We start from the raw sequence: 20,582 nt of genomic DNA, 5'->3' as shown, positions 1-20,582 counted from the left end.
GGCACTGTGGGTACCATCTCACCCCTACCAATGAATATTGACCGAAACATGTGGGCTCAGACCTGCATGTATGAAATGCAGTATCTATACTGCACAAGGTTTACTGTTCTTATAAAAACAGTGGTTCAATTACAGAAAACAAAGTCTTTTTATATGTTCCTGCAATCCTCAGCATGTAATTATTAAATTAGTATATGTTTGGAGTGTGTTAGAATGTTTGATTTTAAACATTGCTGTTAGAGTTGCTGACTTGAGCTTCTTTTAAATATTGTTAAACAGGAACTGGAGAGATGGCTCAGTGGCTAAGAGTGCTGTGTGTTCTGAACATACACTGCTCTTGTCCAGGACCTGGATTTGAGTCCCAATACCTACATAGGGCAGCTCACAACCACCTATTACTCCAGTCCCTAGGCATCCAACACCCCATGCTGTCTTCCAAGGGCATACACATGAATGTGGTACACATAAACTCACACAGGTATATACACATACACATAAAAATAAATATGTCTTTCAAAAGAAAAAGTTTAAAAAAAAAGATTAATTTTGTCTTAGGATTGGGATGGAATTCCTAACACTTTATAAAATGGTCATATATATATATATATATATATATATATATATATATATTGCCTTTGTGTTTATGAAGCAGTGTTGTCAGCTTGTCAGCACTGATGGCTATAAAATCAAAATAATGATCACCTCTAAAAAACAGTGAGGATGTCCTGGTCCCCACAGCATCAGAGTCAGCCACTACTAAATTCTTTGTGTGAAAATAAATAAGTAAACCCATCTCATTAGAATGTAAATACGCTTTCACTTTTAATAAATGGTAAAATTATATGGGCCCCCAAAGAACTGTTGTAAAATAAATTTATGATTATTATAAATGTTTGGTTTACATGCTTACTGTATAAACCAGTCACATAAAAATTTCTTGGGCTAAAAGAGGTCACAAGTAGAAAAAAGTTAAGAAGTCCTGGTTTAAGCCACCCATGATGGATGGGACCATTAACAGCAGCTGAGCAGACCATGACAAGGGGCCCTTAGCAGATTCTGTTAAAAGCTACTTATCTCTCCTCCCCAGAAAAAAGCATGTTCGGACAGATCTGCCTGAATCAAGAAACTCTGGGAGCTTTAAAGAGCCACAGACTTACTGTGGCTCTAGCAGTTAGAATAAGTGGCAGATGACTTTAGAATAAAACAGCAGACAACACTCTTTACATACTCTGCCATGTGTCAAGTAGGACTCTGCATTTAACTGACATCACCAAATCCACAATTCCAAGCCACCAATGGGGTAATGTGTACATCAACCCTATTTTACAGATGAGGACTAAAAGACAGAGAAGAAAGCAACAACTCCATGATAAGTCAGGGGCAGCATGGAAACTTAAGCAGCTGGGCTCTTCCCTAGCAAAAAAATGAAGGCACTCTCAAAGTTTAAGTTAAATGTAGCAAGCAAGTGTGTCACTCTGAGTCCCTCTCTAGAGAGGATGTCCTTAAATCCAAGTCACTTTAAGAGTCTTCCGTGTGCCAGATGCAACCAAGCACGTTTGATATTCAACCCCCTCCCGCCCACCCCACCCCCAAACAAAACAAAACAAAAAAACCGTGATGGGTCTTACACCTAGCCAGCTGACTGGGTACAAGTCAGAGTCAATCTTCCTCTACCACTGGGCTGCATCACAGTAGACTCCCAGAAGTCAGGTCAATGGTCCCTACACCACCCCTGACATCTTCTTAAGTGGGCTACAGTCTAGTTCAATACTTCAATGTTCAGCCCTACAATTTGTCCATGAAGTAAAATAACGCAACATTTAAGGACAATGTCCTCATCACTCTGCTCCTACCACCTGAGACATCTGCCCCCCCCCAAGCTGATACATCATGATGAGCCCAGGCTTCTAAGAGTTTGCACTTGCATTTCAGAGGCACAATAGACAGGATGGCCCACATGTACTGAAGGCAACGGTAAGCATGTGATATTCCAACACACATGTACCAAAAGGTAAGCATCATACCCCTCTGCCCCCCAAGCCAGTACTCACAGTTTCACAGTTCAAGCATCGGGTTTCATTGGTGAGTGTTCCCTGAAAAATCTCGTGGACCCACGTGAGTTCTGGTTTATTACTCTCTGCAGGTTCGTTCATGTTGCCATTTTTTAATTTCCCGTTTTGTTTTTCCTGTTTCTTCTCTTCCTGCAGGATGTCCGCAATAGTGTTTAGCAAATAATTTAAAAACTCGTGAGCATCCTGCTGCATGTAGTTGTCAAAGAGATCTGGAAAGGAGAAGGCCATGATTGCACACTCTGCATCCTGGAGAGTGGACAGACAGGGTTAGCTTCTCATGCCATGCTTCGATATTAATATAGAAAGAGTGGACGGGTGAGGCACATATTTATATTTCATCTCTACTATGCAATTACAATAAGTAACTTTCCAAAGAATCATCCCTATTTCCATGTTTTTGGTTGTGAGTCTAGCCTTTAGTAGCTGAGCCATCTCTCCAGCCCATCATTCCTATTTCCTATCACCCATCAAACACTAATATCTCCTATCTCCTTACAGTCAGTCACCTGTAATAATGAACCAATGTACAATCATTCTAGAAAAGAACCAAAATTACTAGACAAAAACCCTGGTAAAATATCTATTTGGTGTTTTACGTATGCACGCAGTGTACATGCTGGGGGTTGGGACACACGTGAACAGGTGCACACTTGTGTGTACGCTGAGTATGAAGGGGCCAAGGCTAACACTTAGCATCCTTCTCAGTCATGCTCCATTTTCTCTATTAGGAAAGGGTCTCTGGCTAACTCTGCCACTCCTTCATTGGCTGGTCTGGCTACCCAGCTTGCCTAACCATCCTATCTACTGAGATTACAGGCTGGCTACCACCCCTGCCCAGCTTTTTATGTAAGTGCTGTGGATCTGGATCCTAGTCCTGCTACTTGCCTGACAAGTACTTTATCTACTGAACCCCTGAATATCAATTCTGAATATGATGTGACCACCAGTGATTAATTTGCCATTGAGACACTTTGCTATAGAAACTAGATTCTCTTCCTGAGAGTCATATTAAGCCAAATACACTCAGAGAAGTAGGGATATGTTTGGTCCCACAGTTTGAGTGCTCTGCCCTGGGTTGCTCAGGCCCAGATACTAGGCAGAGTATCATCCCAGCAATGGAGGATGGCAGAAGCCAGCTACCTCACAGTGTACAGGAAGCACAGAATGAGGAAGGGACTAGGACCCAGGTGTCACATTCAAAAGCACACCCCTGTGATCGACTTCATAGCTAAGGCTCAGCTCCTAAAGTTTCCATGACCTCCTCCAAATAACACCACCAGCTAAAGATCAACAGCCACAGACTGAACACACACACACACACACACACACACACATACACACACACACACACACACACACACACACACACACACACGAGCCTACAGGGCCTACTCATTTTTTTTAGTCACCCCCCCCAATTTCTTTTATTTATTTATTTATTTATTTTATTATTTTATATGTCGATCCCAGTTCCCTCTTCCTCCCTCCTTCCCTCCCTCTTACCCTCTCTGCCCCCTCACATGCACCCTGACTACCCTCCCCTCCCATCCCCCCCACCCCTAATTCCACATGTACGGCAATGCCATCCAGGTGGGGTCATATAAATCTGTCAAGTCATTTGAAGTAGGAACCAGGACTTCTCTCCTGTCTCTAGGTTAAGGGAGTATTCCTCCATGGGGGATGTGTCCACAAGGTCCTTTTGTGCACCAGGGAAACATCCTGGTTCCACTGTCTGAGGTCTCTTAGACTGCTCAGTCCTTCTGGCTGAGACCCATATTCAGGGGGGCCTGAGTCAGTCCCATGCTGGATTCCCAGCTATCAGTCTGGGGGCCCATTAGCTCCTCTTTGTTCAAGTCAGATGTCTCTATGTGTTTCTGCAACCTTGTCTTGTTTTCTCTCTCTGCATCTGGATTCTAGTTCAACTCAGTGTTTAGGTATAGGTGTTTGCTTGTGTTTCCAACAGGTACTAGATGAGGGCTCCATGTAAGTTAGTTGTTGATCTCACTATCCAGGAAGGGCATTTATGGTAGCCTTTCCACGGTTGCTCAAATTGTTAGTTGGCGGCAGTCTTGTAGGACTCTAGACCTTTCTTTATGTTCAGTTTTCTCTTCAAACCAATAATGGCTCCCTCTTTTATGTTCTCTCTCTCTTGTCTTCTATTCCTACCCTGACTCAATCTTTCTAGTCACATTATTTTTAACACACCAGAGCCTCAGATTAGGTAATATGTGCTTCCTTTAGTCACAGTTCATAGGATAGTACTGTTCTGCTCAGTGATTACATCAACATATTTAACCCTGGGAGTAGAGCAAGTCACCTTGACCAAGTTTGTTTTGTTTTGTTTTTGTTTTTTTCTTTCTCTTACAATGATCCTTCCTAGAATGCAGCATATTTAAAAAAAAAAGGGGGGGGGAGAAAAAGGAGAGAAATCATTCTAAATGAGATGTCAAATCTCAGTTTTTAATTTCTATTATATTTTCTTTTTCTTGTATAATGGGAAAAGAAAAAAAAATGTCTTCTGATGGGCAAGGTGGCACACGCCTTTAATCCCAGCACTTGGGAGGCAGAGGCAGGCGGGTCTCTGTGAGTTCAAGGCCAGCCTGGTCTACAGAGTGAATACCAGGACAGCTAGGGCTATAAAGAGAATGTCTTTCTTTTCTTTCTCCTCTTCCCTTTTTTTAATTTAATTAATTAATCATTTTAATTCTTTTTTTTTTTTTTTTTTTTTTTTTGCAACAGGGTCTGTCTAAATGTGTAGCTCTGGGTGGCCTAGCACTCATGGTGATCTGCCTGTCTCTCTCCTGAGTGTTAGGATTAAAGTTACACACTACCACACCTGTGTTCATGTTCTCTCGCTTGCTCGCTCGCTCGCTCACTCTCACTCACTCTCCTAGATTTTTTTCCCCACTGTTTTTTATGTGTGTGGGGGGGTCTATATAAGTGTGTGTAATGTGTAAGGTATCAGATGCCCTGGAACTGGAGTTACAGGTGGTCCTGGGAACCTACCCTAAGTCCTGTGAAAGCGGAGCATGCACTCTTTAAAATGCTCACTCTTAAACCACTGAGCCATCTCTCCTGCCCCTGAATTGTTAACTACACTCACTTTCCCTTTAGAGAACTAGCATGAGCGTCCCCTTTGGACGCTAACCAGAACTGCTGCCTTTCCTTCTTCAGAGCCTTAACCCGCTACGGCCACACCACTCACCATTCTCTTTCCTCAGCCTTGAGATGAACTTCTTTGGTGGGATGACGCCAACCTTCTTCTTCTGCGTGGCAATGCTGTGGAAAAGGTCTGCCAGGCACGTCAGCAGGTTTTCCTTCTTTTTCTGCTGGGCCTTGTATGCCAACACATTCTCCCGGAATGGGCGGCAGAAATACAAGGCCTGAAGCACGGAGTTACAGTAGCACGTGTTTCCAAACTGCCAAAGCACAAGAGGGTGGCTGGAATCATTGTCTGGGGACAAGCCATCTCAGAGCAGGGGAGGAGAGGGAGAGGCCAGGATCCAGGACCCTGCAGAGCCCTACATTCCCATACCAGAGCCCAACAGGACAAATTAGGTAACAGTGGATCTGACCCACAAGGGTAGGAACAAAAGGAAACAACAGTGGTTCTCAAGCCTTCCCAGTGCTGCGACCCTTTAATGAGGTTCCTCATGTTGTGGTGAGCCCCCGCCATAAAATTACTTTCGTTGCTACTTTATAACTGTAATCTTGCTGTTATGAATACTAATGTAAACATCGGTGCTTTCTGTTGGTCTTGGGAGGCCTCTGTGAAAGAGTTGTTAAGACTCCAGAGCAGTGGCAACACACAGGCTGAGAACCACTGTAGTATGAAGTCATCCCCTCTTTGCTGAAGTTTTGCTTGCCACGCTTTCAGTTATGCAGAGTCAGCCACAGTCTATGAACATTCCATGGAAAATTACAGAAATAAATTATCTATAGATTTTCTATTGTGTACCATTCTGAGCAGTGTGATGGAATCTCACACCATCCCACACAATCCTGCTCAGGATATGAATCATCCCTTAGTCTAGTGGATCCACAATGTCTGTGGTACCTGCCCACTGACCATTTAGTAGACATCTTGGGTATCACAAGTAACCTTTGTATTATTCAACAACGGCCCCAACCTACTATCAAGAAACAAACTAATACTGATGATTTATTCTAATTGTTGAATTTTATTAGAACATTATTTAATCTCTTGTAGGTAATATATAGAATAAACTTTATCACCAGAGTATATGTATAGGAAAAACACAGTCTATATAGAGTTTGGTACCATCCAGTTCTAGGCATCCATCCCTTGGGGGTCTTGGAATGCATCCCCCACAGATAAGAGAAGACTACTAATTTCAGTGTTTTTCTGATCCATCAGAGTCTACCTTATAATAAGCACTCTGACTAGGAATCAAATGAGATCTGGTACTTAGAAAAAGAGACAAGCCTGGCAGGGTGGTGCACACCTCTAATCCCAGCACTCAGAAGGCAGAGGCAGGAGGATCTCTGAGTTCAACATCAGTCTGGTGTATAAAGCAAGTTCCAGGACAGCCAGGGCTTTTACACAAAGAAACCCTATCTCCAGAGAGAGAGGAGAGAGAGAGAGAACAAACTTATATGCATGGGGACTCAGAAAAGAAAAGACACAGTGCAATAAAAAAGAGCTGCATGACTGTAGGCATGGTGATGCACATTGGTAATGCACATTTGTGATTCCAGCCCTTGGGAAGCTGATGCAAGCGGATCATTGCAAGTTAGAAGCCAGCCTGTATTACACAGTGAGTTCGAGGCCAGCTTGAGCCATAGAGGGAGATCCTGTCTCAAAAACAAAAACAAAACAAAACAAAAAAACCTCCCATGACTGTGAAAATAAAAATAAAAAAACAAACAAAGCCTGAAGGGACTGGGGATGTAGCTCAGTGGGATATGTGTATGTGATATATGTGTGTGCACATGTGCATCTGATATATGTATATATGTGCGTATGTGTACATGTATACATACATATACATACAACGGTGGGGAGAATTATTTAAGGAGTTAAGAAATACCTGCTCAACAGAAGCCTTTAGGGAACAGAGCTTGTTTTTCTGTCAGGACTGCAGTGGCTGCTGTCCTACAAAGTCTCACTCCAACGCAGTGAAGCAAAAAGTGTCTCAATAGGCCACCCTCCCAACTTCCTAGCTCTTACCTCCTAAATTACCCTGCCTTGTGTTTCTTCCAAGGTGGCAATTGTATCACACAAATTCCTGGTCCCCCTATAATCAGATTAGAGCCCACACAGCAATGGTCTCTCCCTCTGCAGGTCACAGACACTGAGATTTTGACTGTGGAGGCAAAATCATTATCTCACTGGCTTCTAAGTGGCTGGACGCCTAACTCTGTGGGAAGACTCAGCTGAGACCTGTACTTTACAGCTATTCCCACTCAGCAAATGAACAGGAAGAAACTCCAAAGAAATATCAAGAGTCACAGCCCAGATTCCAAAATGCCATAGAAGGTCAAATGCCCTGTGCAGGGGCGTCTTCTCTGAACAGCCTCTTGGTGCAGACATCTTAGGTTCCTATGTATTTGAATGTTCCTTGACAGAACCATGTAACAGGGAACACATCCTTCACACAGAAGCTGGCATCTCCATAAATTAGCAACCGAGGAATCATAAATGAAGCTATTAATAGATACAACTTTGTAACTCCTATACAAGCTAGGCAATATCTGCGATTCTCCATTGTCTGCAGTTTTATTTTCTTAGTCAAGGAAAAATTCCCATGCACTGAATAACTTTCTGAGTGGAGGCCCCCACACAGTGGCTAAAATAAACTGTATGAAAATCAGAAGACTGGGTTTTGCCACTATGACACCCTGTATTCCCAGGGCCTTGCATAGCAGCATCTCTCTCTCTCCAATCTTCTCTCTGCTTCTCAGTGTCTTTTACCCAGACACCCTTGAGTCACAACTGGCCTGAACTAGTGATCAACTCTGGAGAAATAAAAGGGGCATTTTCCAAGTGTCTACAGCATGCCCAAGCCTCCACCAGGGTTTCTCCCAGATTTCTCACTCATCCTCCTCTCAAGAAGAAGAACTCACTGCAACCACTACTAATGGAGAAATGGAGGGCCAGAAAGGCCAAGTTCTTGCCATAGCTCACACTCCCAGTTAACAGTACATGGAGAATAAGAATGTAACTCTTTCCTTTATATCCAAGGCAGAATTTACTTGCAAAGAATATGTCTCTAGGCAGGAAATTGGCAGACTGGCAGAGAAGCTGCTTCAGAAATCCGTGTCTGTGAGCTAACACCCTTATCACCTAAAACGTCTACAAAAAGGATACAGTAAAGTTTCAAGTCCACAGAGGTGATGGGCAATATCACCTTAACACCCAGGCAATACCACCTTAACACTTGACTCAACACCTTACCAAGGAACATAAGAAGAGCCAGGTACTAAGAGCTCCTGCCTATCCCAAAAGAAACCGGTGCTGTGAACATTTTTCTCCAAGATTGAAACACCACCATGCTCATTAAGTAAAAAAGCAACCAACTCAGAATAGTTTCAGGAAGCCCCTGAAACTGACTGCATCCACTAGGCCCTTCCCTGCCAGAGTGAGCAGAGCTAAACTACAAAGGAGTGTATCAGAAGAACAAAACCTGCATAGACTCTGAGACTAGACAGCTGCCTGGAAGAAACAGAAACCAGCTGAGCTGCCTGGAGGAGGTTTAGACCAGAGGCACCTGGAGAGGACCCTGCCTTCCCTGTTGTGGTGCCTATAAGCTGTGCAGTGCGCTCCAGTTTTCCCAGCTTTGGTGACTGTCTGTCACACATGCTGGGTTGGGCCTTGGTGATCCAGCTATCTTTGACTCATTTCTGCTCCCTAAGTAACCCCTCACCCACATTTCTGTAAGTAGCCCCAATAAAATTTATTGGTTCACCAAACTGAACTTTAATGGTATCTGTAATTTGGTCTGTTGTAAGTTCCCTATCCAGGGTTGAGTAGGGTGTGTGTGTATGTGTGTATGTGTGTGTGTGTGTGTATGTGTGTGTGTGTGTTGCATCTCTTAGGAAACGTTTTGTCACACAATGATGGGGCCAAGTAATTCTGGGATAAATGACTCTTGGTCCTTGATTGACAGCTCACTCCTACCTCAAGTGGAGATCGTACTTGATTGTTACATATCTCTAATGCAAGCTATATTATAAGCCAAGTACAGGTCAAGCTGTATTGGCCCGTACCAAAACAAAGACTGATAAGTTCGTGCTGTAAGAAAGGGAGGACAAATAAATCAAAGCAGCTTTGGCCATGAATGCTAATGGAATCGCTATGAGAGCCACAGATACAAAGGGAATCCCCCAAGGCATGCAGCAAAGGGGTTGTGAATTCAATCAATAATGTAGGAATTAGGTCCCTTGCTGGGGACAACTGTTACTACATCCTAAGTAGTAGAGTAAAATACCCGTCTCCACATTTGCTTCTGCTACTAACTAAAGCACACAGCTACTTAAAGATGAGTAATAATAGTAATGGCAGCAGAGAGTTGGGCATAGTCCATAAGCCTGGAATCCCAGTACTCAGGCAGAGGCAGGAAGATCACGGAAATTTCAAGGCCAGCCAGGTCTCCCTACTGTGTTCGGGACCAACAGAACCACATAGCAAGATCATCATGTCTCACAAATCAAAAACCAAAAAGTCAACCAGCAAGCTACATCAAATACCCTAAAATATTGGAAACAATAAGTACTTACGTTGACCAATCCGAAGTAGTGTTCATTGATCGGAAACTGCTCTGGACCAATGTCTTTTTCCAGAGCAGAGGCATTGGTGCCCTACAAGAAAACATAACAAAGAGTTCTGTGGCATGAAAACAGATGAGGAAATGAGGTGATGTGAGCTGGGCCACCCCCTTGACAACACATAGAGGGATGCGCGATGCTGGAAGTAAACAGGAGACTTGCTCCCAGTGCCATCACTGCTCTTCTCAACCAACCTGTACGTTGCCCCAGCTCTGTACTGTGTTTTCAGTCACCTCCCATTGGAAGAGGAGATTTGAGATAGATATGTAAACGAGAAAATGATCTTCTGAATAAAACATTGCAGACAGCTGCAGCAACTTTCAGAAACAGGGTGCCTGAAAGACAGGACCACTTTCAAAGTCAATTTCTTTGTTCTGATAAGGCTAGACTGCACACCTGTTGAGCCAGGCACTAGTCTCTAGGTCCAGGAATTAACGAGAATGGTGACAAAACAGACGCAAGCATGCCTACCCTTGTGGAGGCCCCATTTTCGTATCTGAAGACAGCCTGAACCGTGAAGAAGTTTATTAGACAATACACAAGGAGGTGATAAGTACAATGAAAAAAAAAAAAATGTGAGATGGGCTGGGGTCAGTGGGGATGCTCGGGCTGAGGGGCATGACAGTTGTACAGACTGCACAATTGTACAATTAAGTAGAGTATTCAGGGAAGGTCCTGATGAGAAGGTACTATGACCAGAGAATGTTACAGACAATGAAAGGATCCAGTGTGAAACCTGACAGCTGTCAGGTGCATCCAATTGCTAAGCCCAGTGATACTGGCACGGCCAGATGTGTCCGCCATGCTGGGGACTGTGAAGTTTATCCTCAGGAAGCTCATAGGAACTAAGAACTATTGATAATGACTATTCTTAGTCTGGAATTAATTTAAAACCCAAGAGGTTGGGTACACCTGTGAGGTTTTTTGTTTGTTTGTTTGTTTTTGTTTTGTTTTTCCCTTAGTTGAGTCATTTGTAGTGGGAAACCCATTTTTAATCTGGGTCTTTTGAGGTGGGAAGATCTGCCTTTAATCTGGACCACACCTTCTGCTGGCAGCCTATATAAAGGGCATTGAAGAAGGATGCTCTCTCTCTCGTTGCCTGCTTGCTCTTGCCCTCACTGGCAAGTTCATTTCTTCACTGGTATTAGAGCTACTTCTTTGGGATTCTAGCCTGTACTGAAGACCAGCTGAGACATCCAGCCTCATGGACTGAGCAACTACAGGGTTCTTTGGACTTGCATTAGTAGACAGCCATTGGTAGACTAGCTGGACCTGCCAGCCATCCTAATAAATTTCCCAAAGGTTGAACTGAGGAGTCAGGTTCAGTCTCATCCAAATGTTATCAGAGCCCATCAATCAAAACAGTGATGAAAGCCCCCTACCTGGGGCTAGCCACTGGTGATGGATGGTCACTTCTCCCTAAGATTCAGTGAGCTGGCTGTAAGTAAGAAAAGTTCACTCCAGTCAGGTACAGTTATCACTGGCCATGGGGAACAGGTTCCAGGCCCCCTAGAAAGACACTTAGTTCCTTTACATAAATGGTATGGTCAGTGGTTCTCAACCTTCCTAATGCTCCGTTCCTTTAACACAGTTCCTCATGGTGTGGTGACACCCAACCATAAAATTATTTCATTGGCTACTTCATAACTGTAATTTTGTTACTGTTAAACATCTGATATGTGACCCCTGGTGAAAGGGTCACAACCCACAGGTTGAGAGTCATTAGTATATTAGTATATACTACTTTAGTATATTAGTATATAACCTATGCATGTGTGTCTTTCTTTCCTACATTACTTATAATAACCTGATATCATATAAATACCATATAAGCTGTTGGTACACTGCATTGTTTAGGGAATAAAGACAAAATCTGAGTGCTCAGTGAGATGTCTAAATGCCTCCCATCAGCATTTGACTGGTCTGAGCTCAGAGCCCATGCATGGAGAAGGAGTAGTGGGTAGGATCAGAGTCCCTTGCTGATGTTCCCTTATCTGCAGACTTTCTTCTCAGGCTGCCGTGGAAGACTCATAGCTCACAGGAACACATGGATTTGGGAAACGGAGAACAGAAAGTGTTTTATTTTTAAAAAGTAATGCTCCTGGGCCTGGAGAGATGATTAATTAATTAAGAGTACCTACTGCTCTTGTAAAGGACCTGAATTTGGAACCTCACACCTAAGTCAGATGGCTCACAATCACCTGTAACTCCAGCTCCAGGGGATCTGATGCCCTCTTCTGGATTCCATACATTCCTGCACACGCATATACTACACACAGAGACAGAAACACATAAATAACAGAATAAATCTCTAAACGACTTCTAGTGTTGTATATTCTTTTATTTACATGTTTATGTGTACGAATCTTTTGCCTGCACGTGTGTAAGTGCACTCTGTGTGTGCCTGGTGCCAGAAGAAGGTGTCAGCTCCCCTAGGACTGGAGTTAAAGATGGTTGTGAGCCACCATGTTGGTACTGGGCCAAACCCAGGTCCTCTACAACAGCAATAAGTGCCTGTAACCATTAAACTATCTCTTTAGCCCCGTCTCCTCCTGCAGAAAGACATGACCATGAAGTAGACTGAGAACCAATCAAAATGGTCACTTGCCAAAGCACACTGTAAGCAGAGAATCACTAAGACCTGAGCCCACTGAGAAGATGCATGGCCGGTTCTTATTCCCACGTGATGTCCATCTCTATACTATGCCACTGTGCTAGACTCTTTTAGCCGCCAGTTTCACTACGTTTTCCTCAGTGTTATGAGAGAAAGAGCCATTGTCTCCACAATAACATGGCTTCATTTTATAGATGAACCTTTGAAATTGCAGATAAAATTATGGCAGGATTTCACAGTACAGACAAAAAAAAAAAAGGACTAACATTTTTAATGAAGTTATCTCTAAATTACAAGTTATTAAATAGACCTATATAAACTTTTTTCAAGAAAAATTAGAATATATGACAGGGAAAGCAGTATAAATGTAAGACATGAAACACAGCAGTTAGAACAAGATCTCATTAGCTCTTTATGGAAAAAAATGACAACATAGAGAAGTTAATACATGATTTTTTGCTAGTTAAGTCTTGCCTGTCTTAGAACTCATTTTGCTGTTTGTGAAAAGGGAGCCTGAAAGTGAGGGTGAAGATTTGTATTGAGAACAGAGAGACCCTGAGGTGTCATATGCACTCGCTAAGTAGGAACCCATTATGAACCAAATTCTCCTTCTTTTTTTGATTATACACCCAGACAAACATGCTGTACTAGAGGGAAAGAAAGGTTCAACGACCACACTGATTGGATTCACCCACATTTGCCCAGTTCTGAAAGCTCACAAACACACTGCATTCAAACTAAGTGTGGTGGTATATGCCTTTAGACCTAGCACTTAGGAGGCACAGGCAGATGGATCACTGAGTTCGAGGCCAGCCTGGTCTACAAAGCGAGTTCCAGGACAGCTGGAGCTATGCAGAGAAACCCTGTCTGAAACACACACACACACACACACACACACACACACACACACACACACAGGGAGAGAGAGAGACAGAGAGAGAGAGAGAGAGAGAGAGAGAGAGAGAGAGAGAGAAGCATATTGTATTCCAACATCATAGCGAGCAGTTACTCCTCATTCTACAATGACTATTTCCTACTTTTCTTGATCATTCCCTTTGTCTACCCCTCTCTAGCTAAATAAGAAAAGAAAGAAGAGAGAGAGAAAAAAGAAAAGGAGAAAGGGAGGGAGGGAGGAAGGTATGGAGGGAGGTATGGAGGAAGATAGGAAGGGAGGGAGGGAGGTATGGAGGGAGAGAGGGAGGGAAAGAAGGAAGGGGAAAGCTTTTATACCAGCAGTCAAGGACTCCCTTATCTGGCTGCCCATAAGCCTACCTGCCTTTCTGTTGTAAACGACGGAGAAGCTTCCATGATATAAGTGTCTCTCCTTCTCAGGTCCATTGCATCATAAACTCAACATCCTTCAGCATCCCTCATCCCTCACATACTCCGTCCTATCATCCTGCAGTTCCCACCTCATTCTCACATCTCCTTCACAGTTTAACATCTTTGAAGTGTTTCTACTGAAATGAATAAGAATCTGAGTCCCTAAGATTGGTGAAGCAAGGAAAGGAACAGAAGGTGGCGAGGCCATGTGGTCCAAGCTGAGTGACAGTGTGGGTGGGTTCACTGAACTATTCTGTTTGTACTTTTACAGCTACAGTCAGTCATACATCTCTTAACCATGAGGACGTGTTCTGAGAAATGTGTCATTCAGGCAATTTTATCACTAATGGACACAGAGAACATACACACCAACCTGAAAAGTACAACCTACCAAGGACCTATGCTATACGAAGTGTGTATTACATATGTGTACTTATGTATGGAATGATTTGTTGCTTCTTGGGGCATGACAAAGGAAACAGGAGATCAAATCAAGTGCAAGAGGGAATGGAGAGATGAAGAAGGCACATAAGAGAGCTACAGCAATGGCTCACTGGTTATGAGCACCTATTGCTCTTGCAGAAGACGCAGGTTCAGCTCCCAGCACCCACCTAGCAGCTCACAATCACCTACAACTCCAGTTCCAGGGATGTGATGCCTTCTTCTGGCCTCCTCAGGCTCCTGCATCCACATGGAGCACATAAACTCACTCAAGCACATGTGCACACACATAAAAATAAATGAAATGTAGGAGACACAGAAGTAGGAGCCATATGATACTGCTTCTGACATTACTTTGCACACAATAGGAAACATCATAAGTGGAGTGCACACTGAAACAGCCCAGAGCACAGTAAACACATAATGCGGCTACTTAGCTTTATTATCATTACCAAGTGTATTGTGCCCTGCATTACAATGTGTGCTGTTCTTTCATACAACTAGCAATAGGCTTGTTGCTACATGTCACCACAAAGATGCGGAACATGCCACACTGAGGAACAGGTCACTCTAGCCTACTATAACGATGGCATTGCACAGTCCTCCCTCCCCACCCCCGAAGTTTACTGCTTCTTAGACCTCCATGAGTCTTGCACGTTTCAGCTTTCCCAGGCATGTGAAGTTGTTTACCTCTGGGTCTCCTGAACCTCCTCACTGTCTCCTGGAAAGAACCTTTTTTAACTTGGAGGGCTCTGTTACATACGTACACGTGTGTGTGTGTATGTATGCACACGTGCATACATGTGCACACACGCACACATGTACGAGTGTGGGTGGGTGTGTATGTGGAGAGACAGAGACAGAGAGAGAGAGAGAATTATGCCTCCCCAGGGAGAAAAATCTCTCACATACAACACCAGGTAGTAAGAATTTTTTAGTTCCCTTATACTCTTTTGGAATCAGTGTGGTAAATGTGATCCAGCATTTACAAACACTATTCAGCAGCACTCGGATGTGTACATAGATGAAATAACAGCCCAGCAAGGGCACCCTTGTTCTAATCTCCCAAACTAGTGAATACATTACCTCACATGGTGAAGGAAAACCGAGAATGTGCTAAAACTGAGCTGGAGAGATGGCTCAGCAATTAAGAGGCTGCCCTTCCAGAGGATCTGAGCTTGATGCCCAGCACACACATGGTGGCTCACACCATCTAGAGTGGAATGTGATGCCCTCTCCCACCATAAAAGCATAGTGCAGATAGAGCACTCATACACATGAAATAAATAAGTAAACTTTTATAAAAATCTAATAGGGTTTACTGACTCAGAACGCTCACAACTGTCTTGCGAAGCAGGAGCACGAACAAGGCAGAGCACAGCAATGCTGTGTGACAACTTCAGACGCTGCAGGCGGAAGGGACAGAGCCCAGGCAAGTTCCAGCCTCTGCCATGGAAATGCTTGAGGAGTCTCCTCTGAAGCCTCCAACAAGAATGCACACAGCCCTGCAGCTCATGCAACAAGAATGCAATGCTCCAGCTGGGTGATGCTGGCAGATCCTTCGAGGCCAGCCTGATATAAAGAGTGAGTTCCAGGTCAACCAGGGTTACACAAGGAACCCTGTCTCAGGAAAAAAAAAAAAAAAAAAAAAAAAAAAAAAAGAATGTGGCTTTGGCCCAGTGAGAACTGCTTTGGATTTCAAGACTATAATAAAGTCCATGTGGGGCCATCAAAAGGGCTCAGCAGGTAAGGCACTTGACTTGCAAGGCTGCTGACTTCAGTCTGATCCCCAGGATGCATGTAGAGATGAAAGCAGAGAACCAACTTCAGAAACACTGTCCTCTGACTTCCACCCATTCACTGTGGCACACCTACTCCTCTCACACACAACAATAATAAATCAATCATTGCTAAGTAAATTAGCGTTTTTAAAAGATAGTAAATGGATTGTTTAAGGCACAAGATAATATAATTGGCTACAGCAGCCTAGGAAACTAACACTGTGTGTTTAATGATTCCCATCTGTAGGGATGGTCTGTACTTCCTCATCTCCATATCGCACCTAGCATCTGCAAGGACCTTAGACTATATCCTCCACTCAAAAGAAAAGTAAATCTCCTGGATTTCAGCCCCACATCATCCAGAGAAGCTACAAACACAGTTAAGCTCCCCAGAAGAGGCACTAGCAGACAGCTGGCTTTTCCCTGAGGGGGACCAAGGCCTCCCCTGTCTCTCTCTCCGGGGGTCCCAACAGAAGCCACCGCAGGGTTCCAGTGAGTGGCTGCAAGCCAACCATGCCTAACTCTATCTGCGCCCTGCAAACTTCCCTTCGAGCTCCATGCTGCATTAATACAGGTATGTCCACGTGCCTGTCCACCAGTCCCCAACAGCCATCTACCTACTCCAATGGGACATCTCACTCCTCTGGTGTTTCCCCACTTAGTAAATGGCCCTGCCCTCATCAGGGCTCAGGCTGGAGTCTCCAGGTCACACACAACGTGTGCTGCCACATCCATCGTCCCCATCCATCTCTGTGCTCTGCTGGCAAACTCCTTTGGTCTCTCCACTCCATGCACTTCTTTTCCAGCTGCCGCTTGACACGGCTACAGGATCTCTCATCCATCTCACATCCAGCTCCTACATAGCCCCCACCATCCTCCTTGACCACCCCTAACCATGCAGGACCTTTTGGGGGAGCCCATTAGTGGCTTTCACTGCTGTCACTAACTACACTTGTCACTCCTCCTCCTGCACACCCTGCTTAGAACAATGGCTGCCTTCCAGTCTCCAGCCACCCAAGTTCTCTCTCACTCACTTTCCCCTGCCTGTACCTTACAAGTCTCATTTCAAGGCCAGCTCTTCACAGAGCATCCTCTCTCTGTGAAACCAGTGCTGTGGCCAGCAGAATGACAGCCCTCCCCAAATGTGTACTTCCCATCCCTGGATTCCATCATGATGTCACCGTGCATGGCAAAGGGGACTTTGCAGACATGACCAAATGAAGGATCTTAATAAAGAACATTCGTTCTGGATTCTCTAGATGGTAGACGGACTTGGCAGGATGGCAGTACCCCCACATGTCCGAGTGAGTGAAGACAGAGCTCAGAGACACTGAAACTGCACTTCCCACCCTGGAGACAGAAGGGCCCATGAGTCAAGGAACACGGGTAGCCTGCAGAAATCCCAAAAGCCAGGAAGCAGATGCACTCTAGAACCTCAGGAGAGTGATCGATCTGGCCACATACTGTAAAAAATAAGGCTGCTCTTTTTGAGCTACTAATTTAAGGGGAGAGAGAGGGAGGGAGAGAGAGAGGGAGGAAGGGAGAGAGAGAGAGAGAGAGAGAGAGAGAGAGAGAGAGAGAGATTTATACCTGTGTGTGCAGGTGCACATACTTCTGTGCGAGCATATGGAAGCCAGAGCAGACATTGGGTGTCATACTCTACCTTATTCCCTTGAAGCAAGGTCTCTCCCTGAACCTAAAGCTGGCAGCTCCTAAACCCTAATGGAACCCCCAGCTCCGCCTCATCCCCCAGCATTGGAATTACAGATACAAGCTGCCACACTTGTCTTTTTACTTGCATGCTAGGATAAGAATTCAGGTCCTCATAAGAATGCACAGCTTGTCTCTCAGCCATCTCTCTCGCCATCAGGGCAATGTTTTATAGCAGGAAGAAACTAATACACCCCTTCCACATCTCTCCATGCACTGTCTCTCCACATGTGACAATATTACTACTTATATAACCATTAACATTTGGTCCCTAAAATCTAAATGATGTGGCAGCAAAGACCATATGACCTTCCCAATAACATATTCTTGGTGATGAGCACATAGTAGGTTCACAGTATCTGTAGGCTAAATGAATGGTCAGGTGGATGAGCACAGACAGGGGTGGTTAGGGATGTCTGTGCTGCAACTGTGTGTATAATAATTTGGACATAGATCCCTATATTCTCTTGATGTACTGTTCAATGGAGCATGAGTAGTACCCTCCAACACTTCCCCATTCTCCCATTCCCTTTATAGACACACAGGAATTGGTTTCCATGGATACAGAATATAACAGATATTGACATTTTAAACTAAGCTCTTGCTTTTACATTCTAGCATTTTCCTTTGATAATATGAATCTTTGTATATCTTCAACAGATTTGGGGGTTATATCCACAAAATGTAAAGGCATCCATGACCCAGTGACACAGACATGATGACAACTATCTCACCACATAGTGACAGTAATGATAATGGGTGCTTAAAGGCTAATTAGGTGGTATTAATTGAGAATTTAAATGACCATGTCCCTCAATCCTGAAATTCTACTTTTTATTATACAGATATACTTATGCAGGTAGATACAGAGAATGTAACAACGGCCCAGCTCATATTGTGACTTCTCAAAATGAAAATCCATTTGTCTCTCTCACATAGATGCTCAGGAAACTGCAGTGCTGGTCTTCTGCAGCAGCCCTGCAGTGCTGAGGACACAGGGTCCTCACATCGGGTCACTTTGGTGTGAGCAAGAGTTACCAAGATGATTATTCTAGCTCCTGCCACCAAATAACCTCTGTCGTAGCAAAGGAGGAAAATGGAGGGATGGCTCCCTTTGCAAGGAGGCTCTTACAAGGTACAACAGATACTTTTGCTTACAAACCCTCTGGCCAAAAACCTCAGTCTTAGTGCCACATAGCTGCAAGGGAGTCTGGCACAAGTGGTCATTGCCTAAGCACCTAAGCATTCGTGATCAGTAAAAAATTTCTCTTACACAAGACATAGAAAGTAGATACAGAAGAGACAGTCAGCAGGCAGTGTCTCAAACAGTCCATGCAGCAATGGTTGTAACAGAAAAAATTAGAAGTACCACAAGCTGATTAAGCAATTATAGTACTCTATATAAGTCTATATGACAGATTACCATGTCTGCATTTTATTTATTTATTTATTTGTGTATTTATTTATTTATTTTTGTGGTACAGGAATTAAACTCATGACCTCCTACATTCCTTCTCTGTAGGTAATTTTTAAAGTAAAATTTCTTCTGAGGCACTGCTATGTAAACCTGTACAAGACAAATGATAAGTAAAAGACAGTATAGTGACAGTGTACATAGGACAGCCCTGGAAAAAGTTATTTATTCAGGCAACATACAACTGACCATATTTGTTCCTGGTATGTGCTCCACACTCTTCTGTATCTGAGGAACAAAGTCATGCAAACCGCTGTACCCAACATTTGCATTTTAGTGATAATTTCCGGAATACTTGAAAAATTACTTGCTTTTAGCTTGAGGGTTTGTTTTCATTTTGTTTATGAGCTTTTTTATTTCTTTTGTTGAGGGGGAGTGTTTATTTGTTCTTGTTTTTGAGACAAGCTCTCCCTACATTGTCCCAGGTAAATCTCAACTCTTGGGCTCAAGTCATTCTCCTGCCTCTGCCTCCAGAGAAGCTGTGGTTATGAGTGCATAGCATTGCACCTGGCTAACACTCAAGAGAATATCAGTAACACTGCCAGAGCGTAGGGCTAAGGGATGAGAAGTAACAGGGGCTTTTCTTTTCTTCAAGATTTATTTATTTCATGTGTATGCATGTATGTACAACCTAGTGCCGGCAAAGGTCAGAAGAACACAACAAATCCCCTGGGACTGAAGTTACAGATGGTTGAAAATCACCATATTGAGGGCTGGAAACCGAACCTGGATCGTCTGCAAGAGTAGTAAGTGTTCTTAACCCCTGAGCCATCTCTCCAGTACCAAGGGCTTTCCTTTCTATCCTTTTAACTCTTAACTTTTTTTATTACGAAGATACATTATGTTGGAATTCACATTTAATAAATTTAATAAAAGTTTAGTAAGCTAATTCATTACATTATCAAGCTAAGTGTGTACATCCCTCACTGCTGCGTGCCTTCTCTTGCCAGTATGTTTTTTCTTTTGAGCTCTGACCTTTCACCCCTCTTGGGAGCTCAGAGGTCCTGGAGCTGATGCAGCCTACCTATTCCAAAGGACAAAAGAGAGGTGAAACAAACGGAAAAGGCTATCGGTACCATCTCCCTCATGAAGTGCAATATATACACGAAGCCTGCCCTCCTATCGGGAGCCCAGCATAACAGCACAAACAGCAATTGGAGGCCCTGCAAACATAAATGCTGTATGACCAGATTCTGAACAGAAAACCAGTCCTTGCGGGAAAACCACAGGATGCGAAGCAAAAGAAACAAGTTCTTACTTCAGTCAGGAAAGAAAGCGAAGAAGCTTTTGAAAAACAATACAAAGAATTTTATTAAAAATAGAATCTGAGCTGGGACGAGTTCCAACAAGCCTGCAATGTTAGCTTTTCAAAGCAACTC

The 20,582-nt window shown here is 43.7% G+C and overlaps 2 protein-coding genes across 3 annotated transcripts in view; both read right to left on the bottom strand.

Annotated features, from left to right (window-relative positions):
• Ociad2 (OCIA domain containing 2) overlaps positions 1-20,582 on the bottom strand; it is an 844,164-nt gene that overhangs the window by 672,212 nt on the left and 151,370 nt on the right. The gene's annotated exons all lie outside the window — the stretch shown is intronic.
• The window catches only part of Usp46 (ubiquitin specific peptidase 46), a 72,023-nt gene that overhangs the window by 34,539 nt on the left and 16,902 nt on the right, over positions 1-20,582 (bottom strand). For both annotated transcript variants that reach the window (XM_051198358.1, XM_051198359.1), the window contains exons 2-4: positions 9,813-9,893; positions 5,278-5,491; positions 2,052-2,281 (exon numbers count right to left, since the gene is read on the bottom strand). In XM_051198358.1, coding sequence (XP_051054315.1) covers positions 2,052-2,281; positions 5,278-5,491; positions 9,813-9,893 — 525 coding nt within the window. The remainder of the gene's footprint in view (positions 1-2,051; positions 2,282-5,277; positions 5,492-9,812; positions 9,894-20,582) is intronic.

Source organism: Phodopus roborovskii, unplaced genomic scaffold (assembly GCF_943737965.1).
Source record: "Phodopus roborovskii unplaced genomic scaffold, PHOROB, whole genome shotgun sequence".
NCBI lineage: Eukaryota > Metazoa > Chordata > Mammalia > Rodentia > Cricetidae > Phodopus > Phodopus roborovskii.
Note: the sequence above shows the minus strand (reverse complement) of the source record. Positions and strands in the feature narration are given on the sequence as shown.